Source organism: Balaenoptera musculus, chromosome 10 (assembly GCF_009873245.2).
Source record: "Balaenoptera musculus isolate JJ_BM4_2016_0621 chromosome 10, mBalMus1.pri.v3, whole genome shotgun sequence".
Lineage (NCBI taxonomy): Eukaryota > Metazoa > Chordata > Mammalia > Artiodactyla > Balaenopteridae > Balaenoptera > Balaenoptera musculus.
In genome coordinates, this window is record NC_045794.1 from 78,992,646 (window position 1) to 79,020,162 (window position 27,517).

Consider the following 27,517-nt stretch of genomic DNA (forward strand, 5'->3'; position numbering starts at 1 on the left):
CTTTTATCTGGATTGTAGACCTCCGCACTGAAACTTTTCTTCTGACATAGTGGCTAAAACAAGATCTATACATGCATAAAGTGGGAGGAGAATCTTCATAAATTAATATACAGCTTTAGGAATATTTTACCTTTATTTTCTTTTTAGGACCATATTAGTCCTTGTCTTTCATTTTTCTCCTGACATTGGAAAGATCTAATTAAAACATAACTTAGTAGGAACATTGTACCAACTTAAAACCTTGATTTACTAAAATCTCAACCTTTAGATCCTTTGTCCAGTGGTAGTTGTTTATTGAGAAATATGTATTCAGCTTAGTAAGCGAAAAGGGCGCTTAAAACCACACAAATAAAGAAAAACAGGAGTACTTCCCATGTTTGGATCTTGTTCTAGTTAATTTTTAGGCTTTTTCATTAGTGAACCAAATTCTCTAACACCCTGCCCCTGTACTGGCTTGAATTCATAACAACTTGGGTAGTATTTCAGGAAGTGAGGTTACAGTGACGCTCATAGCAGCTAAGTGCAGAAGTTAAATGTAAGCTGTCTAATACTTGTTTGAACTGAGCCCCACAGTTCTTGAACAGATTGCTTGAATTCCGTGTAAATGATTCGTTGGGAATGTTCCCACGTAATTTCAAAATTGTTATGTAGCAGGGTAAAGCCTTAATTTGTATATGCTTTAGCACAATAAGATTGCCTCTGGGATGCTGTTTAGTTTGTATTTTGTTTAACATTTTTCTCCTAAGAAACCTGACTTCTGTACTAAATCATTTATTATACATTAAAAAGTTGCTCTTTCACATTAGAGCTATAAATGTTATCTTGTGGGATAAACAGTATAGTTTTTAGCTATATGAGCCATGTTTATTATGGTGCTAATGTTCAATAGCTACCTTTGAATAATTTCGCCATTTCCTGTGATGATGTGCAAGTGGCAGAGCTCACCAATTCACGCCTGGACATGTTACAGGGTTTGGGCCCTCCAGCTAGCTCTTTTGGGGTTTTGAGTCCATACCTTTCTGATGTGCTTTGGTGGGAGGTATAAAGTATCTTGATTTCTAAACCCAAGAACTTTCGAATCGAGTCAAGAATTTGTAGCTTTGTAAAACCTCTTTAGCAGTAGTGATCTCAAACCAATTATAAGCTTGAAGCTCCCTTCCCAAGTTGGGAGCACTGGCATCACTGCATGCCCCGGAATGGCAAGGGATATGATCTTGTAAATAGGAAAGCTGTTACTTAAAAATTGTATTGTTCACCTACTAGCCATGTATCTCTTGAAACCATTTTGTCATGTTTACAATGATGTACCTTATTGGTAACAAATTATTAGCTTGATGTTTAACAATAGTGCCTTTAGTAAATTATTTTACAACCAAAACACGTTGTTTTTTGTTAGATCAACTTAGCAGAATGTATAAGTCCACAATGAGATGTACTGTAAGAAATGTAAGTTTCTGTTCATTGACTAGGTTTTAGTTTTGTTATTTTAATAGCCGTCATTTTTTTAGATCAGCTTTAGGTTCGTAGCAAAACTGAGCATAAAGTACAGAGTTCCCATGTACCCCCCTTCCTTGACTTCAGACACACAGAACCCCCCCCCCCGTTGGTTTTAGTTTTAAGGATTTAAAAAGTAAAGGGCTAAGTCACTTACTTACTACTTTCTCATATATATTTACATTGAAGTAAATACTGAAACAAGCAACTATACATACCATTGTAAACAACATAGCTTTCGGAGTTGTTTTTAACTGTTCCACTAAAATTAGGTACTAAAACGTGTAGCAGTTTAAGTATAAAGTAATCCTTGACATTAAGAAACGCTAGACTCAGGTATCTTGACCACAGTAAATTTTTAATGAGGTATAATAATGTTAACAGTTGAGGTAACAACTTGCATAGGTATTTAATAGATGAATGATTTTAAACCTTAGCCATTTAATACTCGAGCTGTAGTTTTGGCATGAATGATTGATTTGTCTGTTCAGTGATAAATTCTCATTGCACTTCATGATCAGCTGCCTCAAATGATTTCAACCTGCAAGCAAAACCCACTTGAGAAAAAAGATAAATGATCTTCCAGTGGTTAACACTTAGCTAAGATCTTACCATAGCTCATCTATAGAGGTTAGTGGATTCTCATATTTCTGAATAAAATTAAATTAGCAGCTGTAGGACTTTAAGCTTGTTAGGGAAGAGCAAAGAGTATTACATACTATATTTTTAATAAAATGCAAGTGTAATTTTTAATTTTAAAAAAGTCAGGGCCCAGTGTTTGAATATCTAAGAGGCTCTTAGTATTCACATAATCCTAGCAAGAGTAACTTAATCCAGCCTTTAGTTATTTAGAAAAATGAGATACTGAATATTTTGCCCAGATGCCAATATCTTCTGTGTCCTATGCAATTTTTTCTCCTCAAGACTTATTTTTATCCCTTTAAACTAAAAATTTCAAGATACAATATAGTACAAAGCTTTAAGAGATCTAATGTTAAATATATAAAATGAACTCATATCCAAGTTGAACTGTACTTGTATTACATCATAATATACTGTTTGTTTGCTACATTCAGTTTTTTAATGACTGCTTTATTAGAATCTGGACAAACCTATTTGCTGCCAGACAAATCATTATTATAAGTCTCGGCCATCATTGTTTTCATGTCCATAGTACTGAAGTCATTTAAACATGCTATTTATAAAGCTGTCATCTTCATATGTATACAGTTTGACTATGCCAAATAACAATTATTAAAACTTAATAAATTTTTGAAAAAAGGAAGTTCCAATAACCAAAATAATGTCTGTTCTGAGCCCTGTAACACACATAGCCTCAGGAATATTAATGAGTGTGATCGATGAGTATTTAGGTGATACCTTGATATTTCACTTTGTAGTAGTTTAACTCCCTTTAGGAGGCAAAGGTGACTTCAGTATACAAATCTGAAAGAAATGCCCTTTTTTTTTTGGTAAGACTATTAGTGAAGAAAGTCTAATATTCTGTCTGATAAGAATTTGTATAGAAAATAGCTATAAAAGATAAATAAGAAATGTATAAAATGATGCCACCTGAACTTCTTCAGTAGAAGATTGCACAAATTCATGATCTGAGCCAATTAAGACATAAAAATATAAAAGAGGTAACACCAGTCTGAGGTAAACACTAAAAGTTTAAAACTCCCAAGTACTTGAAAAAAGTTTAGTTACCTGCTGACATTGATACACATATACTTATGCTAACTTCGTCTGTAAAAAAGAGATTTGTTGTAGTTAGATACAAAATGTGTAAACATAGTGTGCACTGATTAGTAAGTAAAAATAAAAACAATGAAGCTTAAAATTAAGTCAGCCCTTTTAAAAAAAGTATATATACAAATCACAAGAAGAAAGCCCCACTGTCTTTGGATCAGCTAAGGATTTCATTACAAGAGGCGTCGGCTTCTTCATTGGGATGCTGGCTACCAGACAGGAGTTCTGCAGGCAAGAGTTTAGAATGTCCATTCTCAGTAACTCGCTGGGTATAAAACAAGATATAAGCTTGGGCCTTGCATACTTCATCCATAGTGCACATGCTTAGCTTGGAATCATTGCAGTGTACCCAGAACCCTAGAGTGAAGCACAGAAATACATCTTAATATTTACAAAGGAACTTTAGAAGTTTCTAGTATAAATGAAAACATGGATTTAAAGACAGTTTCAGTGAGAGTTAAGCTGTTTTCAAAGGGAAAATAATTGTCTAGCTAATTTATTTCTTTTAATTAGAAATACAGCTTGGGGCAGTATGTATTACTGAATATCTACCTTTATCCTAGAAGTAATTTGAAGTTACAGAATCTGACTCGATAGTTCACTTGACACTAGCTTTAATTCCTGGTATAATCTTACCAGTTAATGCTTTGCTGGTAATTATTACTGTAGAGCAAATAGTGTACAACTCATGTTAGTGTTAAATTAATTGCCTTCATGGGTTATTGGGCCTTTTGTCCATACCTCTTTTTTCTAAGGTTCATGAGGCAGTAAGTAAAAGTGAATTTTATATGTTTGTTAGAACTTGAACTCAAAGTTTGTTCCAAATATCTGTGATCCCCCAGTTCGTAGATGCTCTGTTCTTTAACGAAAGTAACTGAATTAAACCAGTAAACAGATGGACCTACTCTTGGAAGTGTGCCTTTAGCACTTCTCTGACTTTTAATTATTGAGACCATCCTTACTATTTTATCCCTTCAGCCCTTATAAGTCAAAACTACTGCAATCCTGCATAAAATATCCCATTTCTGCACAAATCCCCCTGTTTTTTATGAACAATACTGCAGAAGCATTCTTCTTGAAAGAAAACAAAGAGGTCAAGTGGCTTTGCTTAAGATTACTTAGTGGTCAGTTTAGAAACCCCGAAAGCCTGAACTCCGGCTTCCAAAAGTCTAACCAAGATAAAATACTTTTTTCTCGTCTCTACCCTCCTTCGGAATTATAACAGTGGCAGTGTAGTGTCCTGAGCCAAATCCTTTCCAGTGGTTGCATTACTACAGCAGATAAATCATAGATAAAACATTCTGGTCTGAGGGATTCAGGGATTCCCTGCAGCAATAGGGCTCCATGTTTAAGATTTCTTCAAAGCCAACATGAACACCAATCTTCTCTCGGTTATTACGTCCTGACCACCTACGAACAAATCAGGGTAAATTATCAACAAAAATCAAGGGAAAATAACCACATACTAGGTCCAAACTCATAATAATAGAAGGCCTCAGCGTAGAGTACAATCATATATATAATAAATAGTGTAATAGAAAATCCTTTCAATGCTAAAGTTGGCTATAATAGAGGATGTAGGCTTATTTACCAAACAGGTACAGTCAGGTTGTAAAATAAATTATTTGGCTTCTGTAGTTAGATGACAGTATAGGAAGAAAATTAACTTTCAGAAAAACATGGCAACTATGGCATTTCCCCCTTTGAAGAGAAATTCAAGACACCAAAGCGTTTTTAATTCTTTACTGTCTTGTCCATACTTTGAGGAGGATGTCCCAGAACCTAGAGTTTGTTCCTGGGAGACATAACCTGGACCTTTCTTGGCCAGGGGTGGAGAAAAAACAAAACAGGGCACCTCTAATTCCTCAGAACACTTCAGAGCTCTTCATACTAAAAAAATAAAAACTGTGACCCTTACCTGTGTGTAAATCAGTATAACACCTGTTAGTGACAAAACTCAAAAAATGTCCCTGTACTGTCAGTTTCTCAATCTGTTGGTCATGCTTCCCAGTACGGGATCTATGCATGTAAAGCAATGTTTTCATCTTATGCATAGTATGAATTGGTGCTACAGGGGGAAAATAATGTAATATATGTTAGTTCTTTCAAGAGATTATAATCCAACTTGGGGTGGTATGGTGCAGAGACAAAAGAGAGACAGATGAAAATATAGTATTAAAGTATTGGGGCTTCCCTGGTGGCGCTGGGGTTAAGAATCTGCCTGCCAATGCAGGGGACACGGGTTTGAGCCCTGGTCAGGGCAGATCCCACCTGCCGCGGAGCAACTAAGCCCGTGCACCACAACTACTGAGCCTACGCTCTAGAGCCCGCGAACCACAACTACTGAGCCCACGTGCCACAACTACTGAAGCCCGCGCACCTAGAGCCCGTGCTCCGCAACAAGAGAAGCCACCACAATGAGAAGCCCGTGCACCGCAATGAAGAGTAGTCCCCTCTCGCCACAACTAGAGAAAGCCTGTGCGCAGCAACAAAGACCCAATGCAGCCAAAAATAAATAAAATAAATTGTTTAAAAAAGTATTAAAACATGAGGTTAAGACAGTAGGAGGTAGAGAAGGGAGAGGGGCATATAGACAGGTTTTATGAAGGAAAAAAATGTGAAAATGCTTATTAGTATGATGTAAAATGTGGTATGGAACTAAAGGTGAGACTTGCAAATTATGTCGTCTGCTGGACTAGAAGTCATATCCCAATCTTTCCCTATTAAATGTATAAAAAAATCCTGTATCCAGTGTACCTTTAATCTTAGTAAAGATGGAAGACCAAGCATGGAAAATAATGGGACTTGCTTAACCTAAGTTCCTGTCATTCTCACTTTATCTCCCTTTTATTTTACCATAAAATTCAAACCTTAAATTATTTAATTATGCTAAATAAATACTTAAAAGTTATCTAATTAGAAAATATTCATTTCTGCCATTTGCAGCAACATGGATGGACCTAGAGATCATAATACTAAGTGAAGTCAGAGAAAGACAAATATTATATGACATCACTTACATGTGGAATCTAAAATGATACAAATGAACTTATTTACAAAACAGAAACAGACTCACAGACTTTGAAAACAAATTTATTGTTACCAAAGGGGAAAGATACGGGGGGAGGGAGAAATGAGGAGGTTGGGATTAACCTATACACACCACTATATATAAAATAGATAATCAACAAGGACCTACTATATAGCACAGGGAACTCTACTCAATACTCTGTAATAACCTATGTGGGAAAAGAATCTGAAAAACAATAGATATATGTATATGTATAACTGAATCACTTTGCTGTACACCTAAAACTAGCACAACATTGTAAATCAACTGTACTCCAATATAAAATAAAAATTAAACAAACAAAAAATATTCATTTCTATCAATAGGTGGGTACCCAACGGTTTTTTCTGCTGATAAAATACAGTAAAATGATAAAGAACAAGATAACACTATACCCAAAATTCATAATGGTTTACTTCTGAGAGGGAGAGGGAATAGGACTAGGAGGCACACACATTGGAGCTTCTAAGGTATTAGAAATGTTGTTTCTTATGCTTCTTAAAAGCTCTCGGGCTCCCCTCCCCAATCCCATTCTCCCTTTTATCTTATATACCCTATGTATTGTATACACTGGCAAATACAATAGTACTTTTTGAATAGATGAAGAGAAAGGAAAGAGATAAATGTGGTGGTAAAGGCGGCATAAAAATGGTCTCTGAATCAGAAATATGGCATGAAGTGTCAAAAATGTTTTGGGCAGAAGATGGAAGGGGGTCAAATAGGTTTAAATTAAGGTGAGCTTTATATGGCAGATTAAAGAGGCAATTATGAAGAACAGGAGGTCCTTCAACAATTTATAGTAGCCAATTAAGTACCAATTTAAGTACCAGAAATTTAAGTCCTTTCAATTCTGTCTTTATGGAATGTTATATGTTCTCACCTCTCCATGCTCCCTGGCCCTTGCTACCTGGCTCTGAACAATATTCACCTCCTAACAATCTTCCTGTTTTCATTCCACTTGATTTTACACACCATGGCAGGTCTCACCAGACTTTTCACTAAACCTTTTGTTATACACCCTTTCCTTCCTTCATACCTTTGTTCAGGTTGCTCTCAGGCTAAAGTGCTCCTCCTCCTGTATACACCCCATTCATTCACTTAATATTTTGGGGCATCTACTATGTACTCAGTTCTAGGCTTTGGAATATAGGAATGAAAAAGACAAGATCCCTGTCATTACTGAGTTTTCTGTTCGTGGGGAGAGAAATAAGTAAACTATTGCAGATAGTGGTTTTGGCCATGAAGCAAAAATAGGGTAGGTAACGTGACACTGAAGGTTGGGTGGTGCTACTGTTAAATAGGATGGTCAGGGAAGTCCTCTCTAAAGAGATGAAATATGAACTGAGATTTAAATTATACAAAGTCCTCTATGCCATTAGAGAGGCTTTGGGAATGTTTAGGTTTTGCGTAACTCCCTCCTCCAAGGCGCTGATAAATCATTTTGTATATAGTTTGTGATACTTGATATTTCTACTTCACCATTATTTCTGTGCATGCCTGATTATAACCTTATTGAGAAAAGAATCCTACCTTATATTCCCCAAAGAATATGAAACAACATCTGGCATTAAAAAGCACTCACATGGTATCTGCTGACCGTACTTTTAACAGCTTAAATAAATAACTTTAGTCAGTTACTTCCATTAACAGTGATTATCTCTGGGAAGTGGGACTGAGAGGAAGAGGTACTTTTAGTTTGGGCTTTTACATTACCTTCTGTAATGTTTGAATTTTTTTTTTTAACATGTATTCCTTTAATTTAAAAAAGAAAGAAACCGGCAACAACTCATATGTACAAGAAACATGATCTCAATAGTTTTCAAATCATAGCACATAAAGTAACTTCTCATTTCTTAAGAGAACAATAAACTCTCAAGTTAACATGGTTATTGGGCTTTCCTGGTGGCGCAGTGGTTAAGAATCCGCCTGCCAGTGCAGGGGACACGGGTTCGAGCCCTGGTCCGGGAAGATCCCACATGCCGCGGAGCAACTAAGCCCGTGTGCCACAACTACTGAGCCTGCACTCTAGAGCCCACGAGCCACAACTACTGAGTCTGTGTGCTGCAACTACTGAAGCCCGCGCGCCTAGAGCCCGTGCTCCGCAGCAAGAGAAGCCACCACAGCGAGAAGCCCACCCACTGCAACGAGGAGTAGCTCCCGCTCACCACAACTAGAGAAATCCCATGCACAGCAACAAAGACCCAACGCATCCAAAAATAAATAAATAAAATAAAATAAAATAAAATAAAACATGGTTATTACAAGGTATGAAACCATATGCTTTGATTAACCAACAGATTTGCCAACTAATTTATCTAAATGTATTTCTGAAGACTAAAGTTTTTTGCTTTTTTTTTAACTGCTTGGAACTGAACTGCTATACCATTGTTCAAATATTTTCCAAGCATGAAGCAATTGGGTTAAATACTCTCAAGTTATAGATGTAAATTTAAAAAATTTTATACCTAAAATATGCTGAATACTCTCAAATCAAATACTCTCAAGTCATAGATTGAGATTAAAAAAATTTTATACCTAAAATATGCCGAGTACTTTCAAATCAAATCCTCTCAAGTTATAGATTTAAATTTTAAAAATTTTATACCTAAAATATGCTGAATATTAAACACTATAAGCAGAGACTTACAAGGAGAATGATACTAGCAGACCGAAATGCGAGGGGTCTGCTGATCAGCAATGCATTCTGCAAGGGCAGATAATCAAGGATAGTTATTGAACATGGTGTCTATGATTAGGGCTAGAGACAATGACAGAATTTTTTTCCCTTAAAAAAAAACCACAGAAGTAGATAAGTCATCTAGCCAAGTATTAAAATTTATTCTACTACTAACCTGAATCGTTTGAGATGTAGTCTGAGAACCTGAGGTAGGTGGCAAATCATAAGCTGTTTCTGGGCTTCTGTGAGTACAACTGGTTTTGAGGAAAACCTTCTACGCTTTGCTGTGATATTAAAGACAGAATGAGATGCAAATTTAAGGATATAAGGAAAAGCTGAGTAAACTCAAAATAATTCAGACATGTATTATCAATTAAACATCTACTGCGTTACAGGCATTTTACTGTGCTAGAGATAAAGGCATGGCCTTGCCCTCAAGACACTTAGAATCATGTAAACACACAAAACTTATGAGCTAGTCAAGGTATACAGACATGTAAACAAACACAGTTGACTCTTGAACAACAAAGGCTTGGACTACATGGGTCCACTTACATGCAGATTATTATTTTTTTCAATAAATGTACAGTCGGCCCTCTGCAGGTTTCGCATGCACAGATTCAACCATGGATCGAAATTTACATCCGCAGTTGGTTGAATCCGCTGATGCGAAATCTGCAGATACAGATGACCTACTATGGAACTTGAGCATCGGTAGATTTTGGTATAAAAGTGGGTGCACCTGGAACCAATCCCCCACATATACTGTACATGATTTAATATAATCCTGAAAATAAGGCAACAGAATGATGCTGTGCTATAATATTTTTAAATAGATTTGGCTATGCCAACTAAGAGGAAAAGTTAAAACTCTCCCTAAACATACTTTAATATACTCTTAACAAAGTCTAATTAAAAAGTTTCATGGTCAGTTCATTTCTTGAGGCTAATCAGGATCCCCAGGGCATGGGACCTTCCTTCCAAGAACACCCATCCCTGCTTCCTGGGGATCCACCCCAGCACTGCCCAAGAAAGCAAGCCTTTACTAGCTCAGCATCTGAGGTCTCCCTCAGTATCTTGCTATTTTAGTACCAAATCTTAAACAAGTGGAACTGAGGATTCTTTTTGTTTACCCCCCTGCTTCTCTAGAGGTCCACCTATGGACCTTGTCCTGGCTGGGCCATTGGCTACCAAAATGCTCTTGATGTCCAGGAGCTATTCTTCAACTTGTACAACAACTGTGACTCCAGCCGTAGCAGCAGCTGCTTCTCATGTAGGAAGTAGAATCAGCCCACCATGAGGCTGTCCTCTAACCCATCTCCTCTTGCTACCAGAAGCCTTTCCTCCAGGTCTATGCCCCTGAGATCCAGGTATCGGGCTGCTGCTGAACGTCGAGGACCTACCTTTGGATTGTCATCCAGAAATATATGGTCCAAGTGTAGCTAGAGAAACGATGTTAACTCCTTGAATTATAATTTTAAACATTTGCCATTATGTATTAAATTAAAGCAGCTCTTTTAGGCCCTTATTTGGTGGACCCAGGAGACACACACAAACATGTTATAAAGCCATATTCTGCATTTATTCATATCTTTCTACTCCCAGATTTGGTGATGAAAGCATCTAGGACCATTCACATTTATGTCCAAGAAAAAAAATACTTCACTATACAAATTTGATAAAGGTTTATTTTCTTTTAACCTTATAAATCTTAGGCTCCTATAAATTAACAGATTTTATATTAGGCAGCACACAGAAAACAATGTTAGTATAAGTTGTTCTAGAATACTATCAACTGATGTGCCATTTTTTTAATGCTGGAACAGCCAATGTTTCTTTTATATTACCTTAGAAGTTTAGTATCTAAAGCCCTAGAATCATTTTTTCAGACATGGAGCTTAAGGAGAATATCTGCAAATACAAAGTATAAACACTAAAATGCCATGTACACTTCGACAGAGATAAAGAAACTGGATAAAGACACAGAAGATCCGATGTGGTTTTATATACCGTTTGCCTGGAGGATGATGCTTCTTTAATTGAAATGGCTATTTCATCCCCCAGTGCTGGGTTCCTAGGCTTGCCTCTATCAGAGAGCTTATCATAGTAGATCTTAATTGTCTGTTTCCTCCATTAGGTATGTGAGCATCTTGAAAGTGTCTTACCTCTATCCACAGCAACTAGAACAATGACTAATATAGAAGAGACGGGCAGTAGATGATTTTTGAATAAATTTTTGTTTTTATGAAGCAAAAGTCCATAGCAGTAGTCCAGCTATATGTCTTATTTCCTATTATATAAGCATGTATACACACACACACACACATACAGATATTATCTATATATCAATGTTTTGATATGTAGCAAAGACTCATAAAGCAAACATTTCATTCAGTACTAAATAACATGGTTACCTTTTACTATTCCCCTTTGCTACTTTATTCTGCCCTCACATATTAATTTAAATTTTATTTTATGAATCCTTTCTATAATTTACTATATGATCAAAAAAATTTTAATGTCATCAATAAGGCAAAACAAACATATAGTTCACAAATGCCAATTAAAAAGTAGAACTATCCAGCCAAGTTTCTTTTGATAAACTAACAGTTTATTTCTATACCTGCTACTAAAGGAATTTATTCCAGCTTCCTTCATTTGTGTTTCTCTTTGCTAACCTTAGAAAAGCAAAGAGAATATACAGCTTCTACTTACAATTACACTGGTCACATACGTAGATTTTTCCTTCTAAAGCTTCGGTTTCTGTGAATTTGGCCAACATTTCAGTAACCAGACATGGCTGGGAAGCAATATCTTTTCCACTGCATTGGTATCTTTCTGGAAATTCCAGTGACAAGTCCCAGAAAGGTTCTATGGTGTTTGATTTGTTGTCACATGCAAGACATGTAACCTGCAAATAAAAATATTAGTTTCTCAGATTACAATCCTTCTGTCAAAATATTTATTCCGTTCACTAGAAGTCACTGCCAGTAAATTAGCTCTTCTTCTGAAAATGTACTACCAGAATTCTGAATAATCTGTTTTATATTATTTTCAGGGAATAATTTCTTTCTTCCATAAACCCATTATGCATTGATGGGCTTTAACTACTAGGCATTCGAAAAGCTCCAAGGGCATTAGTCAAGTCTGAATTTAGTAGAAAACCAAACCGTGGACTCAGTTATATACCCATTGTGTGTATATATATGTGTGTGTGTATGTGTGTCTATACATATATAATATATATGATATATTTATATGCATTTAATTTAATGTGTTTAGATTATTAGACTTGAGGTTCTTTGCCCTTTTTCCTTCCTCATCTTTCACTGATTGATTTTCTCTCCCCAAATCCCTATAACCTTTTAAGCATGATACAAGTAAAATACTATTAGTATATTTTTATATACAGATTTTAAAATATAGTATATTTTTATATATGGTATATTTAGTATATATTTTGAAGCCCTACCAACTGATAATTTCAAAAGATAGTAAATATAACATAAATATACATATAATATAAATATTATACATATAATATAAATACTCCCACTTAAAGCAAACATTACTACATTAAAATCCTCATCAAAATATAGGAACCACACAGAATATGAGGCCTTTCTAACAACTTATGTAGGAAATACAGTAACTGGAAAAGGAAAGAATAATAATTTCAGTAAAGCATTCAGCAGGATTTAATGCCAACAAACACTGCCCGTAACTGAAGACAGACTCTATAGATCTAAAAATCCACACATGATACGAAATATCACTAAACTCTTTCATAAAAGCTATATTCCTGGAACAAACAAAAAAATAAAGAGGCCAATTTTAATGTAGATTTTAGATTTAACACATTGACACAAAGAAAATAATACTCCTGGTGTTTAGTTTGGGGACTCACTAGGACCGTGATCTGACCTTTTGAGAACAGTTTCATGAATTTGGGGGCGGGGTGGGGCGGGGCATTCCAACCTCTGAATCTCCTGAGATGACCAGTTTCTTAAGTGTTTATTACACATTGAAAGGAAGAAAGCAAAATGCTGGCATAACAATTTTTATTAATTTCAAAATTCATCCATAAAGGAAAAAACAAGTACATAACCACTCTCGCACTATTCAAAATATAAAATGGTAAATTTCTGGAAAGAAATTTGCAGCCAAGTATCAAAAGTCTTAAATTTTGACAAAGTAATTCTACTTCTAGGACTCTGTCCTAAGGAAATCATTAGAAAAACAGTATTAATTGATCGTGACATTATAATGATGGAAAAACTGGAAACAGTTTACAAGTCAACAATATGGAAATGTAAATAAATTATGGTATATACATATGATGGACACTGAAATGTTGTGAAAAGAATGATCAAATATTTTGATGACTATGAAAAATCCTTACATTATTAAATGAACAAGTGAAAAAAAGCAGGTAAATTCAACATGACCATACAATTAGGGGGGAAAATATGTATAAATATTCAGAAGAAAAATAAAACCTAGATGGAAATATACCAAAATATTAATAGTTTTATGTGTGCGTTATGTGGAGTTATGGTACTAAGGGATGATTTTTCTTCTGCATAGATTTACTGTACCATATAGATTTTCTATATGGTATATATAATTTTCTTTATAATTGTGTATTTTAACTTTTGCATAAAAAGTTAAAAATGACAGAGAAAGATGGTGGAAAAATAAAATTGCATGCAACACAAGAAGCACAACTCTTATGTGCTAACTGACACAGTGTAGAATCTATACATTTCTGAAATATGAAGGGAAATAAACTTCATAGATATTCCCTAAGAAGAAATACATTTGAAACATTTAAACTACATTACAGAAAAGTATGCTATAAAAACAACAGGTGGTATCATTACCATGAAAGTTGAACTGAGGAACAGAGGCATGTGTATAGGGGCCTAATTGCCTCAGTTAAAAAACAAACTTTTTTTTTTTTAACATCTTTATTGGAATATAATTGCTTTACAATGGTGTGTTAGTTTCTGCTTTATAACAAAGTGAATCAGCTATACATATACATATATCCCCATATCTCCTCCCTCTTGCAAATAAACTTTTTAATAGATCTTTATTGAGAATAATTACTTCACAATACTATGTTACTTTCTGTTGCACAACAAAGCGAATCAGCCATATGCATACTGACTTACTTCACTCTGTATGACAGACTCTAGGTCCATCCACTTCACTACAAATAACTCAATTTTGAATAAACTTTTTTTAAAGCTCTATGCTCTGGAAAAGTAGAGAGCCGATGTCTAGTAATAGTCTACCAACAAGTCCACTCATTCTAGAGAATCAGTAATTAGATGGAAGATTCTGGTTTTGTGACTTTCACAAGGGAAATTTTTGTGGGTGTAATTAAAATAAAGGAAAACCATTTAGGATCTTTCTAGATGAAATCATATTTATTTATCTTAAAATTTCGCTACCTACTTGTTAAAAGTTTTCAAACCCTGCCCCCTTAGGTTCTATAGGAAATCCTCCAGGGCTACTCCTTGGTCCCTGAAATTTCTCAAGTGTACACCAAATCCATTCCCAGTACAAAAGTATCTTCAAATCTGTTCCTTGTGGGATTAAACTCTTCTCAATCCCTCAGAGAACGAATGCAATACTATTAACCTAAGAACTCTGTTTCCTGATTCCCTCTCCCCATCAAAAAGCTTTAATACCATGGATGTAAAACTACTTCCAATGATTCATGAAGGAAGCAACTGTAAGGGTGAGCGACTTCTTCATACATTGTAAAAGTGACCAATTTTGACCTGAGAACAGTGCTAGCGCTAACATACTAGATATACAGAGAATATGCATTTTTTTAGGCTTCACTTTATGAATTCCCCAAGATGAAAATAAGGTTTTAAAAAAATCCATACCTGACTAAGAAGTTGTCCATGAAAGATGTTATTTACAACATTCAGAACCTGCTTGATAAGTTTCCTTTGAGAAGTGGGGATAAGAGCTGGTAACCTGGTACCAGTTGTCTCTAGTTCATGTTGTATTTTATCCAAAAGCTCACAAAGAAATTCCTGAGCATCTTGTTGGGCATAACCACGAAAAGCAGGAATTAGTCTCCATACTGAGTGTAGCATAGCAAATGGTGAGACCAAGGCCCACTTTCCAGACCACATGACTTGGAACAAAGTATGCAATTCATGACAGAGAGAAATGTATTGTGAACTTGGCTCCCTTGGCTGAATAAGTTCCATCTTTCTACTCTTTGATGCTCCACCGCTTAGTCCTGATGATAAACTTGGATGTCTGGAGCGAACAGAGCATGTTTCTTTTTCTTGGCATTCATTCATTTGATATACTGTATCTGTGATTGGAGGATGCTTATAAGATGATCTTGTTTTATCACTAGCTGTCACAGCTAGCCATTGGTTCAGATCAAGTTTTAAAAAACATTGTCGAAAAATAAGTAAATGACTTAACACTTGAAGAACAGAATTCATATAGCAAGTATTTCCCAAATTTCTCAATCCTGTTACACCAGGAGTTACTATTGGCCTTCGTTTAACAGAGGAGTCACTGGCTTCTTTTAGTCTTACATCTTCTGAGGTAGATACTACTTTATCTTTTGCTGGTGATGCTGAGGTTTGCAGTGGTACTTGAACAGGAGCTATTTCTACTGTGGTGGACTCAGCTAGACCTTGCAAACGTAAACTCTTTCTTGGAGGCATACTTTCCAATTCTGCTTTAACTTGATACTCTAATTCTTGCCGTCTTTTCTTCACTTCTCTTTTTGCTATTTTTTCCTGAAATTGTTCTTGCCTTTTTCTTCCAGTGGGTGACTGTTCAAACCAAGTTCGAAAGATTTTACCCATTAGTATCCTTCTCCTGTGCCAAAGAGCAGTATACATTTGATCTTCATTTTGAAGTAGAGATTGGGTGCCATCATGTAAAAAATAAGAATCATCACTTGTACCCATAGACCGTAAAACCCTTCCACTACGAGTGGTGCAGTGATAATTTTGACTTTTGATTGCACTTAATGTACTTCGTAGTAACTTCAGGTCTCCAATTGCATTATCATTAAGAACATAATCATCACAAAGGTAACAAAAAGCATACATCTCGTTCACCTCCAATGCAACAGGATGACTGCTTTCTTGAAAGTGCTTGAGTGCATGTTCTTCAATATATCTTCCACAGGCCACATGGGAACAGCTAAGGCAAGCCCAAATAGACTCAGTTGTATTGCAGTCCACACAATGCCATTTCTGAGGGTTGAGGATGGAATGGTCTTGAGCAAGCCGCAACTGCCCAATGTGTTTGCACTTATCCATTGTTAGCATTTATTTAGTCTAGCTGAGAAACACATAATCCAAACAAGTCTCTGTTCATAATATTTGAAGCATCTGAAAACTAAGCAGAACAATGTCAATTTTTAATAAAAGAAAAACAAAAAGCCAATATTTTTCTTTTTCACAAGGTATTTTTCCAGGAATTATTTTATTTTTCCAGGAATAATTTTATAAAATTGCTCTCTCTGCTCCCAATATCTGGGCTGCCTGTCATAATACCATAGGCAGTTCTCACTTTTCATTTACTCTAAACTTCACTAATCTTTCATCCACCTTGCTCTGAAAGCACACACACATCACTTTACTTTCTCTGATGGTTCCTTTTAAAAACTTTGTTTTTAATTTTATGCCACCGTCTACTGGTAAAGAATGGGTAGTGATCCCTTTTCACATCCCCTTTTATCCAATAGTCTGAAGGCAGTTTACAAAAATATTCATTTTCTTAAAAATTGGGACTGGAAAGACCCAAATACATCTCATTAGTGTCTATATTCTGAGAGCCCTAAGTGGAGTTACTAAAATATAATCATAGTTAAAAGCATGGGTTTTGAAGTAGAAAAACTTAGGTTTGAATGCTACCTCTGCCACATACTGTTTATATGTCTGATTTGAGCAAATATTCTAACTTCTCTAAACTTCATCTGTAAAACAGGGAAAATCATACCACCTTCACAGAATTGTTAAAGGACTGAGATAACAAAATATCTGGCACATAGTAAATGCTCAGTAAACAATTAATATTTATCTGACACATAGCTATAGTGAACAAATCAATATTACATTCTATTTATTTAAATAATACTAAATAATAATACTAAATATTCTAATTAACTACGATTTAAAATTTGGCTTTCCAGTAGTAAACCAATAATGACCTTTAATTCATGGCTCTGTAATGATAGAGTCTGATTTGATAGACTTGACAGTTTGCCTTAAGGAAAGAGAAAAGCATTCTCTCATTCTGTCTTTGTATTTGAATAGACTCTCAGGAATGTGCAAGGATGTATAAGCAAATTAAGAAAAAAGAGGAAAAATATGAAGTGAGTGGCAATATAATAAACTTCTACATTCTGGCAGGCTAAGCATTATCTGAAATTAGAAGCTTATTCCAAAAAACAAACCCACACACCAAAGAAACTTAACATAATAAAACAAATGTGATTCTGACCCAGAAACTTGTTCCTTTATCAGTTAAAGGAACACATCTGCTACCTGAACCTAAAAAGAGTGAAACGAAATCTAGTTAAAAAGTAGGGAATCACAAAACATTTTCTTCATTGATTTAACATAAATTGAACCCAAATTTTAGGTTGCAGGTGGGGACCTAGATACAGAACACTCAGAACATTGTGTGTAGCATGATCAATGCTTTAAATTTTTTAGGACAGCAAGACAATATGAATTTCAATGTTACTTGCAGATGCTGCCTCCAAAGCCCTAAGAAAACTGCAAAGGTAAAGTTGATTTTTGGTTTCTTCCCACCTCTTTTTTGTAAAATCTCCTAGCAATCAGAGATACTCCTGCCCACCACCAATGTCTTAACTTTTAGATACCGGGTTTGCTGAATAAAGATTTAAGACTGCCAGCCCCAGCCCTCACAACTGCACACATTTCACTTCTCTTCCCTTAAAATTTCCTGAGGTCCAAAATCTGGTCAAATATAGTATTTTATTAGAACTAGCATTCAACAATAGCTGCTAATGGCAAAAGTAAGACATCAGTGATTAATATGCTCCATTACCCTAAATCCTTCCAGGTACTGAGGTTAATAATCTTGGAATCATACTTGTCTCCTCTCTTTCTCTCTCCCCACATCAATCCTTTAGGGAGAATGTTTGGCTCTACCTTCAAAATATATCTAGAATCTGATTACTTATTATCTCTACTGCCACCACCCTGGACCAAGCCACAATCAAGTGGATTACTGCAATTAGGCTCCTAAATGGTCTCCCAGCTTTGATCCTTGCTGCCACCGAAAGTTTACTGTCCACACAGCAGCAGCACACTCTGCCTTTAGACCCAGACAATGAGGGCCCAGACCTGACACGTTAGAGGGCCCCTGCCTGGCCCTCATTATGTGGACTCAGCAGAGTCAAGGGATGTGGAACAAGCATACATCTCAAACTCCCCTTTTAAACTGCTACTTGGGACCTGGAGAATTCCCTGCCCCAGTCATCCTCAAAACCTGCTTCCAGGGCATACGAGCAATAAGAAGCCACTGAAGAATTCTATAAAGGAGAATGACACAATCAGATATGTAGGTTACAGAGGGATCTGAACGGCAGATCTAGAGGAGGGATGAGTAATTAAAGGAGACTCTACTGCTCCAGATATTACAAGGAAATTAAAGCTGTAGCAGTGCTGAAGCAAAGACAGGAGCAGAGGTAGATTAGTGCTGACCAAACACTGGTTGAAAGAACTGACTCAATATGGAGATTAAGTGAAGAATCTAGGGTTCTCTTCTATCTACTTTTACTTAGAAAGGATCATATAAAGAACACAGAGATAATTTAGTTAAACATTTGTTTCTGGCAAGTCATAGACAATAATTATTAGTTCAATCTCTCATAGAGATGAAGTGGGAAATGCTGTTTATTTATACTCAAGGGAAATTATTTCATTCTAAAATTTTAAAGAGGTGGTATGAGTTGACACTTTGCAGAACATTCAGAAAATAAGGCTCAAAAGAAAAAAAACCTAGAAAGAATATATACACACACACACATGTATGTGTATATGTATATATACAAATATATATTCATTCATTCATTTTTGGGTTATCTCAGGGTACTAGGACTACAAATTATTTTATTAATCCATATTTTTAAATTCCCCAAAATAAGTTTTAAATAGGAAAGATAGTGCTAGATTATAGACTAGCCTCTTTACTTCCTTCTCCTCTATATCCTGCAAATACATTCCCTTAGTTACAAGGAATTTTCCTATTTCGTTACAGTTGTTACTAAAAAATCTATTTAGATGATGGCAAGGCCCCTAACCTTCAACAGGAAGTGGCCTATAATCAAATAGCATAATTTCATTTGATGCAAAATTGTGAAAAGGGTGAAATGTTGATCAGATGCCATCTCTCTGAGAGGCAATATAGCAGGGAAGAGGTCTCACAGCAAAACCCCCCTAAGGAATCCAAATGCCTGAGTCTAACACTCGGCTGCATTTATTACGTGACATAGACAATTATTTATGTTCCACATACTCAGTTTTCTTATCTGTAAAATAACAGTAGTAATAACATCAATAGGGTTGATGAGGGAATTAGGGAAATTTATATTTGTAAAGCACTTACAACAATTCCTGGCACTTAATAATACGGCCCTTAGTACATCTTACCTGCCAATAATAATAATAATAATAATAATAATAATAACAACAACAACAACAACAACAATAATAGTATTACTACCACTACTATTAATATTATAAATGCTAGCTTCCCTCTAGTTTTATCACTTTTAGCCAGGGGTTCTTCTCAGGCAAATGTGTACTAAGGCAAACTTAGGTACTAACTGATAATTAAGATGTTAGCTGAGGACTAAGGTCAGACCTCTCCCAGGGGTATTTGCATTTTAAAAGGGGATCTTTCAGATAAAATCTTCTAAAAAATCCAAAGAAGTGAAACCAGAATGGTGGAATGACAGATCATGAGATTAATATTTTAGAGTAGGGGGCCCACTTGCTCAGTCTATTTATGAAAGAAACCAGTAGGGGGTGGACGACCAAGCAAAGGGCAGGGAAGAAAGCAGGAGCTAGAGAGCCAGGCTGCTGCCACCAGAGATCTCCAGTTTGCTCTGCTGCCCGGAGCCACAGCTCAGAGACAGTTACTAGAGTACCCCAAAGGGGCCTCGTCACACAAAGATCTACAAGCTTGGAAGAGAAGAAAGGGGGATGGGAGTATTTCTTGACACTTCCTATTTTCCTCTACTGGGTTCAGAGCACTTCTTTTCATTTGCTAATCCACTGCTGAGAAGCTATGTATTAGCTCTGTTTGGCTCCAGCAGATAGGATAAGTGATTTGGGGCAGTATATTCATTTTATAGAGAGTTAACAAAACATTTTGGCATCCCCCATGTAGATTCTGGTAAAATATTACCTGTATCTATATATAATAGCAATATACAAATAGTCAAGATGTTTTGAATGAAATCTATATATAAAGATTAAAATTACCTATATCATTTTCTCATATTTTTAAAAAGTTTCACACTTTAAATTCCAATTAATAGCTATGAAATGGCTTTTTTTTAAACCAGATATGCTACCTATTTTAAAGACAAATGGATTTATAAATATTCTGAAAGCTTCGCTTTGTCATTCTTCACTGCTTAAAGACAATAAAAATTTTAATTTGTTCAAAGAAAACCATTCAAGCCATTCAAACTTTTCATGCCATATAAATGAACAAGCACCTTTATTTTTACAATTTCCTTCAGCAAATCTCTAAAGTTTACAAAATAATTGTATTTGACTTGTTGAAACCTAATTATTTTACAGTTAGCATACCATTAAAGCAATTATAAAATAGAAAGCTAAAATGACTAGAAGAGAAATAAAACGTAAGATCTTATTAGATATGGCATTTATATTCAAAGGTTTATATCACACACAAACATCAAATAAGATTACAGGTAAAATATATAACTTGTTACGGTTCGACAGCACAAAACTGCTTATACTTACCACACAGTGAGGACTCTGTGGAATCTATTTTAATGGCTCTTCAAACCTCTTGTAATGAATCCTTTCTACCAGCAGAGGTTCAATGGTCAGATCTAGATAGCCATCTACCAAGTCTTTATCTTCAGACCTAGCCCTTCTGAACCAGTGCCAGGCACACTTCAACTCAGCTTACCTATACATCTTGCCTTCACAAAATTAGCTTTTCCAATATTCTCTTATTAAAGATACTGCATTATCATTCAAGTACCCAGGCTAGAAATCTTAAACTTTTTTTTTTTTTGATTCCTCCCTCCCACCTTTTCCATGCGAACATTCAATTTGTCATATATAGTAGGGTTATCATTCCCCAAGTCTTCATTCCTTTCCATTTCCAGAACTATCATTCTCATTATGGACAAATCACTCTGAAGCACAGCAGTAACCTCCAAACTGGTCTCCCATCATCCGGACTCTCGCTTTCCTTCATAGTACTATCCTGCCAAATTAATCTTCAAGTTTGCTTTGAGCCTTTAACTCTTGTACTTAAAATCCTCTGTTCCTCATAGTCAAGTAAAGCAGTGGATTTCTAACTTCGACTAAGACTCCTTAGAAACTTTACATCAGGTTCCAGTAAATGTGTGTACACATGTAACACACATACCTGGAGCAAAAGTTTCACAAACAATCCTTATAAAAATAATGTATTCTGATATTTCCTATTCTATTTCATTTAAAAAGAAAATGCTGGTCACAAATCACTAAACGGCAGTTTTTCAAATACTGCAATAAAAAAATACTTTACATTTGCCAGTCGTGCTTTCAAAATTCTCCAGATTCCAGCCTATCTTCTTCGCCTCATCTTATTACCCCTCTGTCATGAGCACTCCAGCCAAAAGGAGTAATCTCCAGTTCATTTCCTGAACTCATCTTCCTCATTCCCTCACTTCCACCTTTAAAAAATTTTATCTATCCTCCAAGGCCCAACTCCTTCATAAAGTATTTCTAGTTAAGAAAATCTTCTTCTCTCCTAACTTCCTAAAAGCCTTGAGTTGTGCCAAATGTGAATCCTTCGGTTTATCTGTGTGCACATCCTTACTCTGCCAACTATCTGCTGGGTAGGTTCCCTGTGGTAAGGGAGGGACTACTTCTCAAACATCTTTTATCTCCTTAATAAAAAAAGGTAAGGGCTTTATGAAGATCCTCTAGGTTCTATAGCCATACTGTTTCAGGCTACCAAATTCTTGGCACAGTCAGTCAACTAGTATTAACTGCAGGCCCACTTCAGTTTTCTTTGTGGCTTTTAAATCAGTGGTTAAGAATAGAAAGTCATCGATCACCAGTGACCAAAACTGCCTCCTCCTCTTAACCAAGTGACCGTTTTGCCCAGCTAAGGCAGTTTCCTGATAGTTTGTGATGTCATTATCCTACTTCCTCTGTTATTAACCAAAGCCTACCATGTGTCTTGTCCCATCCTACACGCTTCCAGATGCCCAAAATAGATCTTACACAAAAGCAAACTGAGAAATACTTCCCCAACCCTAACTGGGGTATTTTAAATTTTGGTATGACATGTAGTGACCCTTTAAATAAATATTTGTGGTCCAAATATAAGTATTACTAAAAGCTATAAGAATCACTGAAAAATTAGAAGGGTAACTAATTTTTTACTTCAAAAATGAACATTCCACTATAAATTTTTAGTTATCTTTAACATAATGATCTTTCTCAGTTGACCACTCACTTTCCACCTCAGTTTCTTTAGAAGACACTTAGAAAGGAAGCATAGAAACTACAAGAGGTTAGGTACCAAAGATCAGTTATATGAAAGTAATTTAGATTTTCTAATCAGTGCAATTAGTAGCATAGTTTTCAGATTTTTCTCATTAAAAATGTTTTATGGAAGTCTAGAAGTTACCATGAAAAACAAACACACAAAAATAGCCAAACTAAATTACTATTTTAAAAAGTGACATAAAATGAGGGAAATAGTTAATATACATTTCTAGAAAGAGTACTTTAAAATCTGAATAGTCACTAATATAACATCATCATGCTCTATTAAGAAACTTCCCTCTTTCATAGTTCATACTTAGTCAAATAATCATCATATAAGATTTACATTTCAGATAATGCCTAGTGTGTCTTATAGGCACAGTTTTTACAACTGTCAAAGGACTGTTTAAAACTCTTGTAAGACCACATGATAAATCCAAACTCCTTAACATGGCATGTAAGAGTTTTCAAATTGTGGCACAATATGTACTTTTCTACTCTTATCTATGACCAGCCATTTCCCACACATCTTTTGTTAAAATGTTTTTATATATCAATGACCACATGGTGAATAAGTTTAATTTTTTAAACATTTCATAACTGGGATATGAGCTATTGTTTCATAGGAAATGGGTATGCGCATTTTATATAAATACTTATATAAATTATATTCTTATTGAAGAAAAAAACATGTACCACTGGGCATAAAGTAGAATATTTAAATAAAATTGTCACAGTAACCATCTTTATCTCATTAAAGAAAATTCTCTCGAGACTTCCCAAGAGGGATGGCATATGTTGAATCTTTATTTAACAAAGATAATTTTTGTAACAAAACTTATTTTTCTTTTAACAGTACCAAATAAACAGATCCTCTAGAAGCTATTAAAAGTAGGAAGATTTGTTATTTTCCATGATAAAAGATAGGAGGAAATGGCAATTTCAATAGGAAGTAGGCCTTAGGAATTACTAACCACCACAATCTTTACATGCATTTGGATAAGAATGAAAATAACTATCCACAGTAATTAGGGCAAACCTTACCCACTGCTTATAAGTAGTTTTCAATTTTCCATTTATTTCACGGAACCACCATAGTACCCTGTTCTCTTAAGAGATGTTTATAAAATGTCAAGGGTCAGGCATAGTGCCTGGTACATATAAAGGGATTCAATATTTTTGAATGAATAAATTATTGAATGAATAAACACAATGGGCTCTCAAACTCTCTCTGCTCCGTCTTAGGTATGCTATTATGCCTATTATGTGTTTTGGCACCTCTCCTTGTCAATCATGATGTATTTCCTTTCCTTTATCCTTAGAAAGGCTCTGGTTATTCTTTCTTCCTCTAGAGATCTAGAATCTATAATTACCCAGATCTTGCTTGAAACTCATTAAACAATAAAGGATACTCTTTCCCTGGGCCTTCTTCAGGTCTCTAGCATGCCTCTCCTGAGGCACAGAGATTGTATCTAGTTGACCATCTAAGAAAAAGCTCCTGAAAAGCAAGTTCTGCTGCCAGATTATTTGATTTCCTCACCCACCACAAGTTTCAAGTATTTCATTCATAGGCAATTTTGTTCCAGAATATTTATCATTACATCAACCTATTGCAGCTAACTTCATAACAATAGGGGAAACATTCATAAAAAGATTGAGCATTCTACCATGGGTCTAGTAAATTGAGCTCAAATACTTTGTGTAAAATGGCCAGACTATTATTCTAGTACATATATGACTTGGCCTAACAAGTATATTCTTGGACTATAAATTAGTTTTCTATGGCATGTAAAACTCCATTAAAAATGAATTTCTTATAATAAAGTTTTTATGATGTCTGAAAGTGCTATGAAAAATCAATTGTACTTCTTATAGTAATCTTTGTCAGAAGCCAGTATTGGTAGAATCCTTTTATATTTTAGTTACTTGTCACCTGTTTGGGCTGTGCCTAATGGCAAAATTGTCCCCATTACTGAATTCAGGAAATGATTGGGCATACATTTCCTATCTTGATTAGACTCCTAAGCCCATGCTCTCAGCCTCTCTCTAATCTCCCTCAACCAGGCAACTCCATTAGAATCTGGCAATGTTCCTTCTGGCTAACATTGTCAGGAAGGAGAAAAACTTCAAAGCACGTTTTTTTCTGCTACCAAGATGCCAAAATGTTGCCTTTCCCTGTACTTCTGTACGATCCAAAAACCCAATTGAGCGAACATTTACAGAGGTTTTCCCTCCATGTTAAGCAGTAAGTCAGGTGCTAGGGTTACAAATAAAATACAATCAGACTCTGCCCTCAAACAATCCAACAAGCAGAAAATCCTCTTATGTACCACCAATGCTATAACACTCAGTAAGATTCAAGTGTGTAGAGGAAAAGTTTGGTAGAGGTATATATGATACCTTATTTCTTTCTTTTTGGAGTGCAAGAAAAAAACTATGTGAAAAAGGGGGGTAAAGAGAATTGGGTAGAAACAATATACTTCAAACATTTAACCCAAATCTTCAACGGATTTCCCATTTTAAATATTCCAAAAAGTTTATCATTGTAAATTACACTAAATGCGGATTCACCAATCACTTAAATTTTTTAAGCTTAAAAAAAAATGTGGGGGCTTCCCTGGTGGCGCAGTGGTTGAGAATCTGCCTGCCAATGCAGGGGACGCGGGTTCGAGCCCTGGTCTGGGAAGATCCCACATGCCGTGGAGCAACTGGACCCGTGAGCCACAATTACTGAGCCTGCGCGTCTGGAGCCTGTGCTCCGCAACAAGAGAGGCCGCGATACTGAGAGGCCCGCGCACCGCGATGAAGAGTGGCCCCCGCTTGCCACAACTAGAGAAAGCCCTCGCACAGAAACGAAGACCCAACACAGCCATACATACATACATACATACATACATACATAAAAAGAATGTAAGCAGACAAGAATAGCATTAAAAAAATAAAAAATAAAAAAAATGTGGGACATTAATATTTTCAACGAAAAATAAGACTTATGCACAATCAAACCAGTCAAAACACTGCAACTTTCTACAATGTATGTATTGAACTCTGTTCAATATCAGAATGTGTCTAAATTTCAATATGAATAGTCTACAATGACAAATACTGGATTGAAAAATCTGCTACTGATTGCAAAATTAATGGCTAGGACACAAAAAGCTAGAGAAATGGCAGTGCCGGGGAGAGAGGCTAAATGAGACAAAATGTATTAAATCTCTTTCAAATGGCCTGAGACGCTAAATTAAGGATAAAAAGATTAGGGTTCCAAGAATACAAAGTGTTCATCTCTTTTAAGACAACTGAGTACTGAATCTCACTGTGATTATGAAATATTCTACAAACATGTGCTTAACTTATGCTTGGCTTTCCGAATTTGATCACAGTGAACAGCCAATTCTTTTTCCTTGTTTATACCTAAAGCTGGTTTTAAAGACAACTCAAAATGGAATTCCAGGCCCAACATTACCACCCCCCTACTTTTACCCCACAGGCAGCTACTTAACAGATAATAAGGAATTCAAGTGCAGGGCCTGAAAGTCGTATTTCTATGCTAATTTCACAACCCCGTTACTCGCAGGATCTGACAATTAAGGCTTAAAAATGGGGAGCAGGGGTTTGAGGATAAAGCGGCTCTCTCAAGACTTGCTTATTTTTTAACTTCCAAAATTAAAACTGCAAGAAATTATCCAGTTACCAGTAGAATTTACAACAGCTCAAACTTGAAGTTGAAACAATTACCATGTTTCACTTTCTTTTTTATTGCGGGGGTGGGAGAGAGGGCGAGTCCTACTATTTCGTAAACTTGAGCAGTCATTTTCTTCTCCCTATGCTGACACATTTCTTTATGCCCCCCAAATAAGTTTAGCCTATTAGCATTCCTTCCCCGAAGGCCAGCGGGAATGGTTTAGAAAGCTGGTATTCAAAAATCCCAAGTGTCTCTAAGTGGCAGCAGGTGCTGGCAGTGCCGCGACCCGATCAATGGAGGGAAGGCAAGACATTCCTTCTAAATGGAGGACTAGAACCGCCCTTCCAAAGCATCCCAGGGGCGCTTCGGGCATCACTTGGCGGCACTCAGAGCCAGGAGGATGATGCGGTTTTATCTCGACAGTGCCAGCTCCACAGAGCGCCCCAGCCCGCATCAGATACGCGATCAGATTCGCGATTACATCTCCTCCACGCTCCGGCACGCGGGTCGGGGCACAACTCCCCCTCTGCATCCCCTCAAGTCCCCCAATCTTGCCCCTTCTCCCAACTCGTCCCCCGCCCCCAGCCGAGCGCAGGGTGGCAACGCGGTGACCCTGGCCACAGGGGACGCCGCTCCTGGCAGCATCTCCGGGGACTCATGAGGTGCCGGCACTGGCCAGGGCATCGCTCGACCCACCTTAACTTCCCAGAGGCGCCAATTCTAAATTCGCCAGACCCGCCGCCGCTGCCGCCGCCTCCTCCTCCACGCGCCCCTAGGCTCGCTCCCCTCAGTCCGTCGGCAGCCCCCTCTCCCTCCCTCAGGACCCCTGCGCCCTGCGCGGCGGGAAAACGCCGCTAAGTGCCTCCCGGCCCTGGGGGCTCCCGTCGGATCTCTGCTCCAGCAGGGAGCCTCGCTCAGCCAACCGCCGCAGTCGCGCGCGCCTCTCACGCACACTCACCAGCCCGAGCCGGAGCGGCCATCTTAGCGCTCGTCTCCCGCGCCCCCCTTCCCCGCTCCCCGGTGCCGCGGCGACAGCAGCAGCAGCAGCAGCGGCGGCG

At 36.7% G+C, this 27,517-nt stretch overlaps 1 protein-coding gene across 1 annotated transcript; it reads right to left on the reverse strand.

The window, feature by feature from the left end:
- Positions 1-1,472: 1,472 nt before the first annotated feature.
- USP44 (ubiquitin specific peptidase 44) lies at positions 1,473-27,517 on the reverse strand. Its single transcript, XM_036865154.1, is given in 9 exon segments — positions 1,473-3,602; positions 4,451-4,472; positions 4,475-4,511; positions 4,513-4,562; positions 4,565-4,656; positions 9,169-9,277; positions 11,709-11,904; positions 14,897-16,388; positions 27,418-27,517. Coding segments are annotated over 8 exon segments (2,127 nt in total). The 5' UTR covers positions 16,319-16,388; positions 27,418-27,517; the 3' UTR covers positions 1,473-3,403.